The 19,166-nt window shown below is 25.1% G+C and overlaps 1 protein-coding gene across 1 annotated transcript; it reads right to left on the reverse strand.

Annotated features, from left to right (window-relative positions):
- Nucleotides 1-1,113: 1,113 nt before the first annotated feature.
- On the reverse strand, nucleotides 1,114-12,049 carry LOC145832150 (kelch-like protein 35). Its single transcript, XM_082939504.1, has 2 exons — nucleotides 11,946-12,049; nucleotides 1,114-1,978 (listed from the first exon to the last, which is right to left on the reverse strand). Exons 1-2 carry the CDS (start codon nucleotides 12,047-12,049, stop codon nucleotides 1,114-1,116), a joined length of 969 nt encoding a protein of 322 aa, XP_082795630.1.
- Nucleotides 12,050-19,166: the final 7,117 nt, after the last annotated feature.

The following is a 19,166-nucleotide window of genomic DNA, read 5'->3' on the forward strand; positions in this document are numbered from 1 at the left end:
AAAAAGGAAAAACAACTTTAACTATATTAATTATAATTCTATAATTATATAGAATTATAACCGTAGAGTAAATCAATTAGTAAATGCATAAACATTCATTGTAACTATTTAAAGTTTAAATAACGAAGTTAAAAAAGACTAAGAACACTTAGTGTTTTATTGCATTATATAATTAAGCAAAATATCGTATTTAACGTTTAAGTTATGAGTAACACTTTGTAACGCGCATAAACGTAAAAAACTTTATCAATTTCATTGTTTTTTAAACTATTTTAGTTCAAAAACAGCACTAATGTTTGAAATAAATGAAGTTAGCGTTTTCAAAAGAGACACTTTTATTAGGTTAGAATAAACATTATATAAAAAACTTTTTTTAGTCTTTTTATCACATCAATTTTACCGTTTTAACAACATTAATCAGCTACTTGTCAGTCTTAGATCTGAAGTTTATTACTTATTTTAAATGAAACCATTAAAGTTAAAGCAAACAAAAGCTAGGTAAAAACATATTTAGTGTTTTAGCTTTACAGAAAAAAGTAAATGTAATGTAATTTCGTAAATAGTGTATAACTTAAAAGTTTTGTAAGATCTTTAAGCTAAAGTTTATTTAAAATATATAAACTTGTACTTGAATCTACAAAAATAGTTTTTTATACGTATTTAAGCATTAGAAATTTTCTTAAATTTTTAAATAAAACTTAAAAATGATTGTATACTACTTAATAACTATTTGTAGACTAAAAAAAATAATCTTGTAACAAATGACTATCTTTCATAGTTTAATAATTAGTGAGTTTACATAGTTCTGGTTACCTAAAACGGTGATAAAGTTTATAACTTTTTAACAGAACATACAATTTGTTTAAATACTTTTTATTAATAAAAATACGAAAGTGCAATCAAAAGAATAAATGTTAAGAAAAATTTTCTGTTGTTTTTATCTTAAAAAAAATATGCATAAAATAAATTAAACTTGTAATCTTCAAGGAGTTCACAAGTATCTTAGTACAAGTTATTCTATTTGAAAAAACGTAAAATATATTGTGTTAGTATAAAACTCTAAAAAAATTTCTCAGAACACACACTTTAGTGTTTTGTCTTCAGCAAAGTTTATTAGTAGCAAGGTATCTTTGTTAAAGAAAACCGTTCCAGATTCTCTGTGATTTCAAAAGGTTCTTCAGACCATTTATCTTTAATAATATCATAATTGATTACTAAAGATTCCTCTTCTTTAAATATTACTATTTTGTTGCCTATTGAGATAGCCATTGACCTCCATAGATTTTCAGTTAGAAAAATTGGAATCTCAAGATCAGCAAATTTTCCACTCTCACTGTCAAACACCTCAAGTTTGTCTGAATAAATTACAAAGAGTTTATCTCTGGTGGCGATCAAACTATGATCGCGCACTGCTTCATTCATCCTAGGCATCGGTGTCCATTTCTCTTCAAATACATCGTATGATTCTTCTGTGTTCAAATCACGACGATTGGAATCCTCCCCGCCTGAGACTACAATGCTTCCTCGGAAAACGGCACAGGCTGAATTTCTCCGAGGCTCTTTCATATTCGTGATCTTTTTCCAACTGCTGTCATTCGTATTAAGCTGCAAACAATCTTTAGTGATGATTTTTCGGCGACAACCCCAGTAACACCCTCCGATAATAAATATTTCATTCATAAATGCACAAGCACAGAAATCGTAACGTTTGTCATACATTTCAGTGACTCTGCTCCACTTTTTAGCATAAAGTGAATATTTGTCAATTGAAGACTTGTGCAGTCTGCCTTGAATCACGTAAACTTCTCCTTTTAAACAAACAGTTATGAAGTTGGAGCGCTCTTTTAGCATCGAAGGTTGAGTTTTCACATTCTTAAGACTGTTTCCATCAATTCTATGGACAGTTTTTAAATCTTTTCTCGTTTTTGTGTCCAAACCACCACAAATCAGAATACCAAACTCATTTTGAATACAATACCTATTTTTACAATAAATGTTTGACTTTTTTTGAACAAAGTCGTTCTGGTTAACTAAAGTTTTCTCCAATGATTTAAAAAAATATTTGTTTTCTGTTGATGAACACTTTTCCGAAATTTTTTTAAAAGTTGTTTCTGTTAGCAAAGGAAATCGGACTTTCAGTAACAACTGTTTTGCATACTTGCTACGTTCTTTACTGTTGTGTTTCAACCAAGTTATTATTGCATTAAACACTTCAACTTCTGAGTGAATATTCAACCCAAAACTTGAAAGTATTCTTGTAATAAAACTAAAGTCTAAGTGTATAAAACTTTTTGTTTCAACTAACATTGGAAAACAACGTTCTATGTAGCCGAATGAAAATTCAGAACTCGATAAGTTGTACAGTTTAGCTAATTTACTAAACAAAATACATTTTTCCAAAGATAGTTTATCTTTGATATATTTGCATATCTTCGAACAATCATTCTCATTTAACATAAGCTTATTTTGTTTTAAAACTTGAGTTAATCCCTTAAATTTCATCTTCACTTTATCTAAAATAAAATTATATTATTGTAATATACAAAAGTCCGTTGAAAATGTTTAAAATTATTATACTGCTTGAACAAAAATAATTAAAAAAATATTAAAAGTTGAGAATGTAAATTTTATATTTATGTTAAAGTTTTTAATATAAAAGTTTGTTACAGTTGTAAAATTTCTACAATAAAAAAATTATTTATTTAACCTTTTTGGTGGAGACGGTTTGAAATATTTTCTTTAAAACTTGTTTGTACTTTCTTTTTTAACACATTTAATATATTGTACTTGATGGAATGTTTGTTTCGCTTTAAAGTTAAACTTAATTTGTTTTCTTTTAACTTCTGTTCTTCTAAATTAATATCTAAAATATGAAAACTTAGGTAAGTATTATACATTTTAATTACTGTGAAAACTATTTGCAATAATTTTATTTCATAGATTTTAATTTTGTAACGAAATATTAAAAGATAAAGGTTAAAATCAATTTTAAAATACTAGATACACGTTAGTTTAATAGGCTTGAAATATTTAAAAATGCATTACTTTACAAAGTGAGGCTAACTTTTTAATATTTTATAGTTTAAAACATTTTTGAAAAATGTTTAAATTAGCTTATAAAATTATAATTTTAAAATCTATGTTTTTAATATTATAGTGACTTTAAACATTGTATACTTAATTTAAGAACTTTTAGTTTTAACTATATACGAGTGCATTAACAGAATTTTTAATTTTTCTACACTTAACCTTTTTCAACGAAACTATTTTTTTCTTGAAAACTTGTTTGTGCGTTGTTCTTTGACAACTTGACTATCTTGTACATGACTTCTTATTTTTATGGTTTTATGTAAAATCTAAAAAAAGTTTCAACAGTAGTTACTTTTTATTAAGGCTTAAAAATCTTGAAAATTTAATGAATTTTTTTTTTATAATTTAATAAGTAATAGTTATGCCTATCGAGTTTTACGAAAAGTAAAATTAATTTAATAGTTACTGGCATCAAAAATACTTCTACTTTCAAAATCATTAAATAGTTGATTTCTTCAATTCACGAAACTATAGTTGCAATGATTTAGTGTTTATCTTTCTAAACTTGCAAATAGTTTTCATAAGCACAAATGAAAACGATTTAAATGTTACCAACCATGGACACCATAGCCTTGACGTTTACCAAAGCAGAGAAAATTCCTTTACTTTTTTTTTATCTATATCAAAGTATCACCTAAAAATATAGGGTTTTGTGTAACAAAAATAAGGGTACAGATTTATCGCTAAGTCCACATTTTATAACGTTGAACCAACTTACATAAATAACACACTAAACCATGGTCGTAGATGGCCCCAAAAAAAAAACGAGTCTGCAAAAAATATTTGGAATAACTCCTATAACATCATTGCTAGAACAAAGCAAATTAAATTTACTTAGTAATTTATATTAATTTATTCAGTTGTAACCCATATATGTAGGTAACTTAAATGTTATACTTGTATGGTTATAGTGTAGTGTACAACAACACTCAAAACCATAACTAAACTAATATTAACTTCTGGTATAAAACAATATTTATGACTACTCTATATAAAACTAGGCATGACATTTAATGAACATATCTTATACTTTAGAGCCATTGCAAACACTAATAAATATATAAATAGCATCATGCTTAACAAAACACTTTAAATGTGGTCAAAACGTTTACACAAGGTTTAATCTAACAGAAATATACTTTAAAATTAATAAAAATAAAAAAAGGTTTACCTACTTAGAATGTAATATTATATACTTAAAAATTGAAATTTAAAATAATATATATTTCAGATAACATAATATGTCTATTCTGAAATAACATGTTTACTGCAGCAGGTCTTGACTAAAATGCGTCTCTGCTCCAATTCAATTTTTGAGAGTATTTATATGGCTGTAAAATAGTAGTGCAATTTTGCATTTCTTTAAAAATTAGCCCTGTTAGCATTTTCTTAAACGCTTGGATAAGCAGGAACTTGAACTCAAAACATTATATTTATTTAAACAGTTTTCAAATGCCGTTTGTGATCTTGTAACTCTTCCTTTTTTCCACTTTTGTAAGAGAATCTTCACTAAACTCTTCTCTTTCGCCTTTTTGTGAAAAAATAAATGCTACCCTTATTTCATAAACAAGAAAAAAATACATGTAACGAATTTTTAATTTGTCTCAGAATATAATTCGTTATCTTTTGAGAAAAAAATTATTAAAAAAATAAATTAAACAATAATAAAAAATTGTATTTTAATTCATTCTATTTATTTTTTATAATCGAATTTGTTTTTTCATGTTTACAATAACTTCAAAAGTTAACTTTAATTTTACAAACAATGTTGAACATTACAATTATAATAAAGATTGCAGCATTTAAAAACAGAAAAATAATAAAACCATAAAAAAACAGCAACATGTTTTGCCTATACAACCACTTTGATATTAAGTTCTAAACATTTTTGAAACTCTTTTTTGAAATATCTTATTTGATTTTTATGCAAAAAATATGAAGTAAACATCAAAAAGAACAGGCAAATCTGTAAAAAAAATTAGTTAACAAAAAAAAAAGATAATGACAAATATTTATTTTATGATAGATTTTTTGTGTCAAATGGGAATTTAACTATTTAACATGAGGAATTTTTCACTTCAAGGTTATTTAATGATTTCAGTTTAAAACTCCACGTTGTTACAGAGTCTTAAAAGATTTCTAAAATTTATGGTTTTTTTTCTAGGTTGTCAAACTCTACAATTTTACTTGAATCCAGGTTTTTAGGCCACCATGTCTATAAAATTTTCTGTAAAGATATACTTAAAATAGTTTAAAGCTCAATAAAGTAAAGGTAAACTTATTAATACAAATATTTTAACAAATAAAACACAATTCTTAACCAACAAAATTATAATGAACAACTTTTAAAACATTGATGACTAATTAAACATTAAGAAAATTAAATACATTTTTACAAAAACTATAACACGATGAAATTTTTATTAATTTTAAAATGTTTTTATACTACAAGATTTGAAGTACTTGAAAATTATTTGATTGTTCATAGAAAGAGCCAACTTACAACATCAAAGGTTTAATATTTTTTAAAAACTGATCATAATCTTACAGCTTCAAAAAACACTTATTCAAAAAACTTATATCAACACAATGAATGTAAAAAAGTCAAGTTATATTGACGGAGATTCATGTACATTTTTTAAGTTCACATTATAATCTTACTAGACAATTCTTAATTACTAGGGTTGCTACTCTTTGAGTGAAAAAAACGTGTGCTCTAAAATTGTCCGAAGTTATCCTGAATTCACATGTTTAACAAAACAAAAAATTTAATTTAAAAAAAATAATTAATTAAATCTTTTTAGAATCTAGAAAAAAATTAGTCCGAATTTTTCATACATTCTGAGCTTTTTCATAAACAAAAGAAATATCCTGAGTTTAAAAAAAAAACCAACCCTGAGTTATACTGAGTCATCCTAAGGTTTTCAAAAAAATGTCTTGAGTGAAACTGAGTGTCCTGAGTATCCTACAAGTGTGGTAGCTACAATTTAATTTAGTCTATAAAAGGTGGTCTATACTGATTGTTGAGAAATTTGTTACATGCTTTCTGAATTTCTTCCAGAATTTCTAACATTATTCCAGGTTTTTAAAAGAACACACTTTTAGATCTATTAAAAAGTTTTAGTTAAAAAGTTTAAAGTAACTGTTTTAAACGGTATAACACTATCTTTAATACTTAATGGTGTAACAAAACGTTAATATGCTATAAAGACGAAGCTATTTTAAATGTGTTTTCAAAAAAATAAAATTAGTAATGACAAAAGTTTTTTCTTTCTATAATATATTTTTAGTATAAAATGGGAATTTCACTATTTTACATGAATAATTTTTAAATTCAAGGTTATTTAATTATTACATTTTAAAACTCCAGTTATCCAAATTTTTAAAAATTTTCTTAAGTTCCTTGGTTTTTTATTTTAGATTTTAAAATTCCATGATTTTCTGGAATTCAGGTTTTTTAGCCACCTTGTCTATAGAAATCTCTAAAAAGCTAGGCTTAAAATAATTTAGTTTTATTACTATTTTTTATTTATATTAATAGGTACTGCTTTATAAATAATGAAACGTTTTATCCTCTCTTCTATTTAATTTTTATGACCGTATATTATTTTTCTTAGCTTGACAAAATAAAATAGAAAAAAATGAGGCTATAGTAATTTTGAATTTATGTATTAATTTTATTTACATTTTTAATCTGTTTACACTTTTACTATAACTTTTTCTAATTGTCAATTTATTGGTTAAAAACAAAAGCTGAATATTTTGTTATTTTACAACATTTTTCAAAGTAAAACCTGGTTTACTTTAATACTTTTAGTTGTAAAAAAAATCTAATAAGTTAATAAATTTTATTAAACTTATTTCAGAAAAATGGAAGAAATTAGTTTGAATTTAGGCCAACATTTTAAAACAACTATAATATTTTTTATAATAGTGTTTAACTTTAACACAACCTTTTTCAGGATGCTAACTTCTGTGCTGTGCTCCTTGTTCAAAGTGCTGAGTCTTTTAAACTACAATGTAAAAAACATTAAGAAGGAAAAATAATTACTAAAATGGACTTTTGTAAAATTACTTTCGGTGGAACGTTTAAGTTTTAAGCTTGGCCTATTTTTATTAAAACATACTTCTTTAAAATATCGAATAAAAAAAATTTTTAGTTCAACATTCAACAAGAGATGAGCGGAAACTAAATACAAACAACAGTTTTTTTTAGGAACTGCTGAAGACGAAAACTTAAATCGTTTTTTGATTCAAAGTAACAATAATTATATTAACAATAACAATTTTTTATCTATTTTAGAATGTACTTTTTTTAGAATATTTGTCCATGTTTTAAACTGTGATAATAGAAAGCAAGCTTAATTTACAAACATAAAGAGAAGATTTTTTTCTTTAGCTTTCTCAAAAAAAAATTTTGTCTTAAGTTTGCTTGGAACAGTTAAAAGTAGTAACTACTTCAAAAGGACCTGCTATTGCAGAACACCTAGTTGATAACCTTGATTGTGCAAGTAACTATCACTTGAAAAGATTAAAATTCTTTTAAGTTGTTAAAACATTTTTAATTTTATTAAAATTCAGGTTAATGTATTTTAAAAAGATAACCTTAATTGCGTAAACATAAACACTTTGATTATACTAGTTCATAGTTTTCATAAATTGTTTCATAAGTTGTAACGTATTTCTTATTTATTGTTCAGTTGCATTGTAATTCGAAGTAATTATGTATTGTTAATTCTATTTTGGTTTATTATCATTATTTTTACATTTGTTACATTTTCACTATACAAGCCAGATTTAAAACTATATTTTTATTGCTTAGTAAACAACTGACAAGTTAAGCAGAAACTATATATTTTTACGAAATTTGAGTTTTGTTTTTTTTTTAATAAACTATTAAGTGTCAAATATATGTTTAATATTTTCTTAAAACAGTTATAAGCATATGGTGTACGACTCGATAACCAAAAGGTTCATTTCTACACCAGGTCCTTAGACCAAACTTTTTTAGCGTTTTTCTATCGTTCAATAAACAATATATATATAGATTGGTTTTTCTTATCACTGGTTTTAAAAAAATCATCAACATTTTTAACATTTTTGTTAAGATGCCTTGAAATCATTCCGACAAAACTGTCTTCACTAAAGCAGATAAAATGGTAAACTACCATACTTTTTATAATGTGATATTGGACCTTAGCCCCAAGGTCTAATGATCGGTCGGGATTAAAAAAAAATTATAATTCATTTAAAGTATAAATTGTTGAATGCAGAAGCTTTTGTGTTAGAGGGTTCAAAGTTAGATAGTCATCTTTAGAAAATCTTTTAACTCAATAAAATATTTTATCAAATGAGACGATTATTTAGTTTTCAATTATTTATTCACATTATTGTTTGATTTTAACTAACATTTCAGTACCTTTTCGACTTAAGTTTATAAGTTATTCATTGTTAAAAGTTGATTTAATCTTTATCAGTTAATATGGCAAATATGACAAAATATAGTATATAACGCAAAATATGGAAAATTTGGCAAATATAGCAAATTTTAGTAAACATTACAATTGAAGTTTTGGTCCATCATCAGGTGGTTTGAACTTTGAATTCAATAGTTATATTAGGGGCTTTTATTAGAAGCCACAATAAATATTTTCAAAGTAAATAACAGCTGTCAGTTTAATGCAGACACCTAGCCTGGCACGTCTCTTTAAATTTGCAGCAACGTTTAAATTTTTATTAAAAAACTGTCTTTGGTTTTTATTTATCAGTTTAAAAAGACCCTGTCTTTTTTGCATTTAGTATTTATACTTGATTTTGAACTTCAGAGCAGTAATTTTTAAATATATATACTATTTAACACTATATTATCGTATAAGTTATAAACTTATGAATACGTTATTATTTAATATATACGTTGTCTAGTGAAGAATAATTTATCCTTTGGTTGTAAGTTAATTGTATTATATCAGACTATTTTTTCATTAACTATTACAAATTGTTTCTTGAGATTTAATAGTAACTACTTAATACTAAACTTTAATTCAAAGTCTGTTTTACTTATAACTTAGGAATAAGTTACTTTAGGTAAGACTAAAATCTGTAAGTTTAGTACAGTAAACTACTCGTAAGTAAAGCAGTCAGTTTAGCAAGTACTTAGATACCACATATTTAAAAGCATAAACATAACCAATATCATAAATATATCTTTGTGGTTATAGTGGAGACAACAAAGTGTTTACCGAGAACTTTGTATCTTCTGGGTAGGAATCTTTACGCAGCCAACAGAAGAAATGAACACGAATAACAATGAAGGTCTTTATCTTAATAGTTCTAATCAAGCAGAGATGATGGAAGAAAGTGTTGAAATTTGTCCGTCAAATAGAATTCAACAAAAATTTATAAAATCAAGCGAAGTTAAGCACCTAACAAATTAATGAGAGTTATGAAAATTCCAAAACTATTCAAAAACATAAATTTAAGTGTTTGTTAATAAAAGATCTTATTTAAACAAGATAACTGGAATATATAATAAAAACAAATTATACAATGTCCTTCTTTTGTTGTACCGGTATATGGTTCTGTGTGTTAATGGATTAACACACCTCAACTGGGTTATGAATGAAATAAAGAACTAAGGTTAGTTATTGTTTAAGTGAAAACTGCAACTTTACAAATTTTATCATATTATAAAATGAGTGTTTATGGTAACAAACACTTGAAAGAAATCAATTTTTTAGGTTTACTTGTCTGTAACCCAGCTTTAAACACACGCTAATTACCTCTACTTCTTTTACTGATTGGTGAGTTATCTTTGCAAGTAACAAAGCTTGCTTAAGCTTGGGCAGAGTGCTAATTTTAAATATAAAATTAATTATTTATATATTTTACCATTTTACTACTAACAAAACAACGTTTCACACCTACATTTGCATATAGGAGATCCTCAGCTGTTGTATATGCAAATATATGAGTGAAACATTGTTTTGTTAGTAATAAGCTGTTATATTAATAATAGATTAAATTCTCCTTAAAAACATTTAATTTGATAACTTTTAATTGTTGGATTTAAAACAAGTTACAGTATAAAAATTTAATAGAGTACTCAACTGAGCAGGGTTTAGCTCCAACCGTTTTCTGTATTATATTGTTTTTTAAAGTTTTTATTAACATTGTAAAACTCAATTTTTAGAATCGTTACATGAAAATCAAGCAGTTAAGCTTTCGTTAGCATAAAACTAGATCTTTATTTTTTAATAGATATAATCAGGTATTTATAAAATTTAAAATTAATTGTAATTAAATAAAGTTTTATCCTATTCTCCAATTTTAAACATTATTAATATACTATATAACTAACTTTTCTACAGTTGTTGTGCGTTCACTCGCTATATGTGCTTAATTTGTAGCCATCGAACGCTCTGTACCTTGCTGTGGTAGGATATATAAATTTAATTTATTTTAAATACGGTAGTCAAAATGCTTTATAAACTATAACTAACAATGTAAATTAACTCAAACTATTATCTAAGTCAGATATTATTTTATATTATTTTCTAAAACTATTTTTACAATTAGAGCTCCCTTTGGCGTTTGCTTGTAGATTTGTAAAATATTCAATGATTTCACAGATCTCATAATCAAAAGTACGATAAACTTTCATGATTACTAAAAAAAAGTCTATCTGAAATTCACATTAAAAATTCTATATGAATTTTGTTTTGTGTTTACTTAAAAAACTTTAGTGTTTAATTTAAAACAATTAAAGGAAACGTTTAAAATAAACTATTAACTATTTTTGAAACTAACCACTCTTGCTAGTCTTTTTGTCAATGTAACTGTTCTGAGTCTTCTTGAGTTTTATAAAAGACTCTAAAATGCTGTTCTATCTCTTCAAAGTTAATAAAACTAAAGTTTTTATAGATAAATGTATTAAAAATAATAAAATTAGAAGAAGTAAAATTCAGCTAAATCTTACTTAAAGTAATTTTAAATATAAACTATCTAACATTTTAAAAGTTTTAACAGTTTAAAAGTATACTAAACTATCCTGAATTATCCCGAGTATCCTGACCGTGTGTAAACCCTGTTTTTAAAGCCGTGTTTTTAAAAGTAAGCAAATCATTTATTTCCAAATTTATTATAATGGATCTAAAAAAATACTCTCTACTTAAAACCTTTTTCAAATTTGCAAAAAAAAGTAGATAAAATAATGGTCATAATTAAGATGACATCTTAATAACCTTTTGATAAACTAATGTATGTACCTGCATTTTTACAACAAATGATTAATAAACTTAAGTTTCATTAGTCGATTTCGCTTGGCTAACTTTATTTATATTATATTTTCAACCACAGTAATATAAAAGCAAAAAACTTGAAGAAGCTAACCGCGGAAAACAAATTAACTCATACTAACTGGATCTGGACCCATCTAAAGTTTAGCCAAGTTGAAGCAAATAATATCAGGTTTCGGACATTTTTGATTCCGGATCTTCAATTGGGTAGATAACTTTTTTATAAGAATTTAAGTTATCAGAAATTAGTTAGTAAAGTTATTTTTTTAAGTATATCACTAACTTAAATATTGTTATAAAAACAGTTGTAATTTGTTCAAAAAAATTTTTTAAGGGATATAGTAAACTAAAACTAAAAAAGTTTGTTATTTTTATTTATTATTTTAGTGAGTACCCTACCAATGTATAATAAAGTCTATATTAAACGTAATACAATATCTAATTATCATATGAGACATTTTTAATGCTGAAATAAAATATATAGATAAAAAATGTTTCACTTTTAAGATTTATTGCTACCTGCTCCTGAATAACACAGAATCAGTAAGTTAATTTTTTAACCCGTTCTGGGATATTTCATAAGCACGATGCCTAATTTGAAACAATGTGACTATCATTGGATTCGAACTCATGACTTTTGCTTCACGTGACGCGCAGCTGACCATTAGGCTAACAAGCTACACTATAGAATTGACTATAGGTTTTATATAAAATACATAGTTTTATACTGCTTGATATTCATAGAAATAAGATGAGCAAAAACTTTTGAAGTTTCTACTGTAAACATTGAATGCAATTTCTCAAGGTTTTCTTTCATATAATGGTTTGAATAATTAAAAAGTTTCACTAAATACAAAGTCTAAAGTAACTTGATATTTTTTGAAAAAGATATACAAAATGATAAAACTATGATAAAGTCTTTAAATATAAACCTAAAAACTTTTTTAGGCAACTTTTGTGTCTAAACTTATAGTTGTGGGAAAACTAAATTTTAACATAAAGAGAGATTCAATTACTAATAACACTATAAATTTAAGTTATAATCAAGTATTTAGAAAAAAGTAAAATTAAAACACATATGTTTAGAATCTTTTCATATTAAGTTTCATAAAATCTTACAACGTATACGAAGCTTGCTAATTAATATTACATTTTAACATAATGAAAAGTAAGAGTATAATAAAAGAAAAAAATATTTTGTTAAACAAAAGTAAAGAACTCTAACTAGAATATGAAGTCCAAATATTACTTTATTGTTAAGCTGTGTAGTGGTGTTAATTATTTATTTTCTTTAAGTTTTAATTTAAACTATCGTAGTTATAAGTAAATAAACATTATAAAAAACCATAAAAAATATTGATATAGAAATAACAATAATTAAGAGCTAATAAAGTTTAAATTGAAAATAAATAGTTTGCACCCAGTGAGATAAGAAATGATGAAACTGGTGTGCTTTACTTTTTTAAACATTTTTTTTTCTAAAATTTGAAACTATATTTTAAAATATGTCTAAAATAAGATTCGAAATTCACTTAAAAAATGACGCTTTCTAATAACTCTGAAATTTATAATTAGTTCATATAAAAAAATTAACATCATAAATTTACATTATCATTTGTTTTAAATGATCAAAATATACATGATCATTTTTATCCAATTAACATTTAATTCAATTTCAAGTACATGGGTATAAAAACAAATAGATAATAAAAAACGAACTAACATTATTTCTAGATTGAGGTTTAATTTTGATGATTTACCAAATTACTTTAAACTTTGTATTTAGTGAAACTTTATTATTATTCAAATCATGATAAGAAAGAAAACCTTATAATTTGCATGCCATGTTTACAGAAGAAACTTCAAAAGTTTTTGCTAATCTTATTTCTCCGAATAGCAAGCAGTATAAAACTATGTAATTTATATAAAAACTATAGTCAATTCTATATAATGGCTATTTAGCCTAATGGTCAGCTGCGCGTCACGTGGAGCAAAAGTCATGAGTTCGAGTCCAATGATAGTCACATTTTGTCAAACTATGCATCGTGCTTATGAACAACTAAGAACGGGTTATAAAATTAACTTAACTGATTCTGTGTTATTCAGGAGCAAGGTAGCATACATCTTTAAAGTGACAAATTTTTTATCTATTTATTTTATTTCAGCATTAAAAAATGTATCATATAATAATTAGATATTGTCAAACTTTTATAATAGACTATGTTAATTGGTTAGGGTACTCAATAAAATAACAAGAAAAATAACAAACTCTTTTAGTTTTAGTTTACTAAATCCCTTAAAAATTTTTTATATTTCAAAACTACTTTTTTTTTCTGCGTATAAATAACATAAAACGTGTCAGTTTTTTTTGAACAAATTACTATTTTTATAATAATTTTAGTTAGTGATATACTTAAAAAGATTACACTACTAACTATATTTTGATAACTTCAATTCTTATAATTAAGTGATCTTAATAAAACTTAAGTTAATTAATCATTTGTTGTAAAAATGTTGGTACATATATTAGTTTATCAAAAAATTATTAAGTTTCTTTTAACCAATTAGGCTATATATTAATGCTTGTTATGTTTAATGTCTTAACTACGTGGTCTCAAGTAACTTATAAACTGACTGCTATACTTATTAGTAGCTACAGTAATAAAGTTACAAAACTTATTCCTAAGCTATAAATGAAACACACTTTGAATAAATGGAATTTACTTTATTTCAATAATAATTATTAGTTCTGAAAAAATAAACTGTTAAATCACGACAGAAATAAAACCTATACAAACTATCAACAATTGTAAAGTTATATAAATACTAACCTCAACTCCGTGATGTAGACTTTTTCTTGATTCTCGAAACTAGTTAAATTAAACGTTTAATTTAATCGTAACTTCATGTGCAATATAACTAATTAACTAACTAAGCGCGTATTTGAAAGACAAACGCAAATATATACGCATTGAAATGAAATTAACTCCCATTGATATTAATGTTGTTTTGAAAAATTAAGAATTTTGTTTAGAAAAATTAAAAGTATTGTTTTGTGAAAGCTTATAAAACAATTTCATTTTTACAAAACATTCACATTCCTTAAAATTGTACATTTTATTACACTCATCTTATTATGACCATTATTTTATCTACTTTTGATGTAAATTTTAAAAAGCTTAAAAATAAAGTTTTCTTGTTAGTTCCATTAAAATAAATCTACGGAGAAAAGAATTGCCTTCTTTTAACAAGTAATTAGAAACAGGGTTTACAAACGGTCAGTATACTCAGAATAGTTCAGGATAAATTAGTAAATTTAAGAAGTTTTAAAATTTTAGATAGGACATAGTAAAATTTAAACTTAAGTAAGTTTTAGTTGAATTTATTTTTTTTATTATTTGATTTTAAATACATTTAAATAGAGTGGCTAAATTAAAATGGCGTGTTATGACTATTATCTTAAACTTATTCTTACATGTGTAGGAATAGTTTGAAACGAACGTGAATGAGATAAATACAAATGAATTGTTGATCAAGAAAATACTGTATAAACTTAAAAGCAACGTATAAAAGAATTAATAGGATTTTGAACAAAAACTTAAAAAATTTTGAATTTTTAATTATTTTAAATAACTTGTTTAATACTTACAGCATTTAGTTTCCAGGAACAAAGGCCCCCATTTAATCAAGTTTTTCAAATAAAGGGCTTCCGTTCAATAATAAACAAAATCAATTTAATCTTTGAAATATGAAAATAAAAGGTTCTCTTAATTCGATATTCAATATGAGGTGTGCGCAACCTTTACATAAAAAAAACAAATTATTTTTTAATGTTGAAGACTAAATTTGAAGACCAAATTTTTATAACTCAAAAATGCTTACTAAATAAAGCTAAAAAATTTAGTAATTTTTATACAACCGATGGAATGAAATGCATATTTTAGATGCTCTTCAATTTTCAAAAATGTTCAAAGTTTGTTTACACTTTATAGCTCAAATTAGTTAAAGTTTGATAAAAAATTTCACTTAAACTAGTTTTAAATATTTGTTTATTCCAAGTTAATTATAAAAGAAATTTATATTTTTAAAATAGTATTGTAATATTTGTGTTTTGTGGTTATGATTTATATAATGTATTCTCAAATAGAATCTAGTATTTATTAGATAATAATAAAAATAAGTAGCGTTTAATTATGATGGCTAGTACTAAATAGCTATGTGTATCACAATACACCGGTAAGTTCTTAACTTTTTTTTTAATAAGGTTTTAAACTAATAATTTTTAGGTGAATTTTAGTTTTTTTCTTAAGGATTTTTTAAGTGTATAAAACATGAACAGTGTTTTTATGTTTTTGTCTTCACAGAGTGTTAAGGTTAGTTATATTATTTTGTCTGATTATATTATAAAGTTTTTTTAGTATAATTTACAGTCCTAAAAATGTTTTTGAAAAAAAAAGACACTAAATAAATTTGTTTGTCATTTAAATTAATATTTATTCACATACTCTAAACTAATTGTAACAAAAGTAGTTCTATATAGATAAGTTTATTGACAACTTTGACCTGGTAGAAATCTTAAAGAGTAATTTTGCAGTTAGTAAAAGTAAACAATACTTCATTAAAATTAACATATTTATTATTAGATTAAAAAACATAAACAGACTTATAAAATGTCTATATTGAAACTGATATTTTACTTTTTACAGCTATTTACATACACAATTTTTTAAGAAACTAAAAATAACTGTTTATAAAATATGCTTTTGAATTATTTATCTGTGAATAAGAAATTAAAATACATTAAAAATAAACAAGTAGTCGAATATCGCAGTACAAACAATCTTAAATTAACTTTTAAAACTATCAATTCATTTTAGTATGAGTTTTAAAGCAACCTTTTTTTAGTGATAGATTTATTTATTAAACTGTAATGATATTAACATTTAATTTTCTTATTTTAAAGCGTGTGAATAAATACGGAATTTTCTGTAACAATAATATTAATGATATGCTTTCTCAAAACAATTATACCAATTCCCAAAACAACTCAAGGGAGTTAATTTCATTCCGACGCGTATATATCGGCGTTTTGTCTTTCAAATACGCGTTAAAGTTAGTTGCAAAGTTATTACGCGGTACGATCAAGTAACGTTTTACTTCAATTATTGAGAATCAAGAAAACGTCTACATAGCGGAGTTGATGTTAGTATTTATGTAACTTTACGATTGTTGATACTTTTTATAGATTTTTTTTGTGTCGTGATTTAATAGTTTCTTTCTTCAGAACTAAGAATTATTATTGAATATAAAGTAAATTGCATTTATTCAAAGTGTGTTTTATTCATAACTTAGGAAATAGTTTTGTAACTTATACTGTTAGTATATTATTTACTTCTCGTAAGTATAGCAGTCAGTAAGTTACTGGAGACCACGTAGTTAAGACATAAAACATAAACATCAATAAAATAACCCATTTGGTTAAAGTGGAAACCACGCAGTGTCTTTTAAGAACCTTGAATCTTCTTGTTACAAATCTTTAAGCAGTCAACAGAATAAATGCACACAAACAACATAACGATATCAATCTTAAAAATTCTCATCAAGCAGAGATGATGAATGATAATGCTGAACTTTATCCGTCAAACAGCATTCAACAACAATTTAGAAAATCAAGCGAAGTTAAGCAGCTAACAAATGAATAAGAGTTAAGAGTTTTGCAAATGCAAATAAAAAAGTTAAATAATAGATTAAAGCAGTCTAGATCACTACATTACGAACGTGCGATGCTAGAAAAACGCGAACCTTTTTACGATGATTACGAAAAAAGTAATCAAAATAATTTAAACATTTTTAGCGACACATTTAAGGCGCAAAGACTAAGTAAAAAGTTTAAAAGGTTAGACTTTGTAAGAAACCCTCGTGATATTATTAGTTTTTTCGAGGAGGAAATGTTAAATGAAAATATTTCTAGTAATACAGAAAAGTATAAATTTTTAACTTGGTTTTGGCCGAGAGAAGAGTTGCCAGACTATTATAAAATGACAGAACGAGGTGAAAGAAATTACAGTTCTTTAAGAAACTTTTTTATTAATAGGGACAATCAGTTAGCTGAAATTTTAGATAAAATTCCAATTTGGAATGAGTGTACAAACTTTAAGAAAATATTTGCTACAGCCGTAAGTTGGGCCAAATGTCGAGAACAGGACAGAATTAAGTTTTTTCTTGCATACTTAATGCCCTTTTCGATCAAAGATAAGATTAGGGAACATTTTGATGAAAGCTTAGAACATTTTAAAAGAAAAGGACAAGCCATATGGAATGCTTATAAAGAAAACGCATTAGTACCTAAGCAAGTTAATTACAATAGACTACAGCAGTATGAGCAAAGTCAGCATAGGTCTAAAATAAATTACCATAAGCGAGTTCGTCCTAATTATCAACAAAATTTTCATTTTAGAGATAATGGTATTAATCATAATTACAATTATCGTCAACATAACCAAGATAGAGATAGTTTTAAACCAAGAAAATCATACAATGGGAATAGTAGTAATAATGTTAACATAGCACAGTGTTTGTCATGTCATCAACACTTACCTACAAAAACATCTAATACAAGCAAAGAGTTTCAAACAACCAAAGAAAAAGCTCAGGTAAACAAAAACACTATAGCAGTTGGAGTAACTGGTCAAGTAGTATGGTTTAATGTTCGCAAAGGTTACGGTTTTATTCAACGTGATGATCGGAACAGCGATATTTTTGTTCATTATACAGCTATCATCAAAAACAACCCTAACAAATTATTAAGGTCTCTTGCACAAGGAGAAAAAGTCCAGTTTGATATTGTTGTAGGTAAAAATAACATGTCAGAAGCCGCAAACGTGACAGGTCCTAATGGTAAAACAGTTCAAGGGTCTAAGTATGCTGTAGATAAAAATTCAAACTACAATCAAAAACTTCAACAAAATATATTTAACGCAAACCATCATTCTCGTAACCTCCAACAGCAGAAAATAAAAGCTAGTAGAGCTTATAAGCAAGCTTTTGCTTTTAAAGCAAAACAAGGTAAACTTATCAAAGAAAAACATCAGAAACAAAAGCAGAAAAATATCAGTTACAATAAAAAGTATGATAGCAAGCCAAAATATCAAGTGCCAACAGTGCAGCTTAAAAGTTATAAACAAGACTCAGGCTATTACAATTCTTCAAAAACAAAATCACAAACTAGCGTATCAAGCAACATATTAGCTAAAGAGAAAAACAATTTGGAAGTACTTAATTCCTTTGACAAAAAAGAAATTATAACACAGAATAAAAAAGAGTCAGAATTACTAATAGCAGGTCTAAAACTTTTAACATTTATCATAAAGCCTTTTGAAGATAAAATATAAGTATTTTCACAAAACTAACGAAACGGATTTTAATAAAGGTAAAAAATTGTAATTTTTTATTAACATGAACATCTATTTTAATATTTTTTAAACTCAGGTAATTTTTTTAAGAAGTTAAAATGAAAGAAACTATTAAGTGTATTTATTTTGTATTCTTTTCTGATACAATTTCTGAATTGTAAAGTTTATTGCTTTTTTACTTTTAATGATGTGTTATGAAGTTTTTTATATTATAAATTACAGTTTAGCAATTGAACTATTAATTAAAAGCTATCAAATAGAAATTATAAAATAGAAAAGTTTCATATGCCTATTTTTTGCATTAAAATTTTAGTAACTACTTTTTTTCTCTAACTTTAAAACAAAATTAAATTACGAGACTTTTTGCTCG

The sequence above is a fragment of the Thalia democratica genome, chromosome 3 (assembly GCF_965202585.1).
Source record: "Thalia democratica chromosome 3, ktThaDemo2.hap1.1, whole genome shotgun sequence".
NCBI lineage: Eukaryota > Metazoa > Chordata > Thaliacea > Salpida > Salpidae > Thalia > Thalia democratica.

Excerpts from the sequence above, each read along its gene's own strand:
- LOC145832150 (XM_082939504.1), bottom strand. The coding sequence starts at position 12,049 with ATGGTCAGCTGCGCGTCACGTGAAGCAAAAGTCATGAGTTCGAATCCA. Across the intron at positions 1,979-11,945 it reads TATGAAATATCCCAGAACGG|GTATTGTATTCAAAATGAGT; the intron begins GTTAAAAAATTA and ends TTGTAAAAATAG.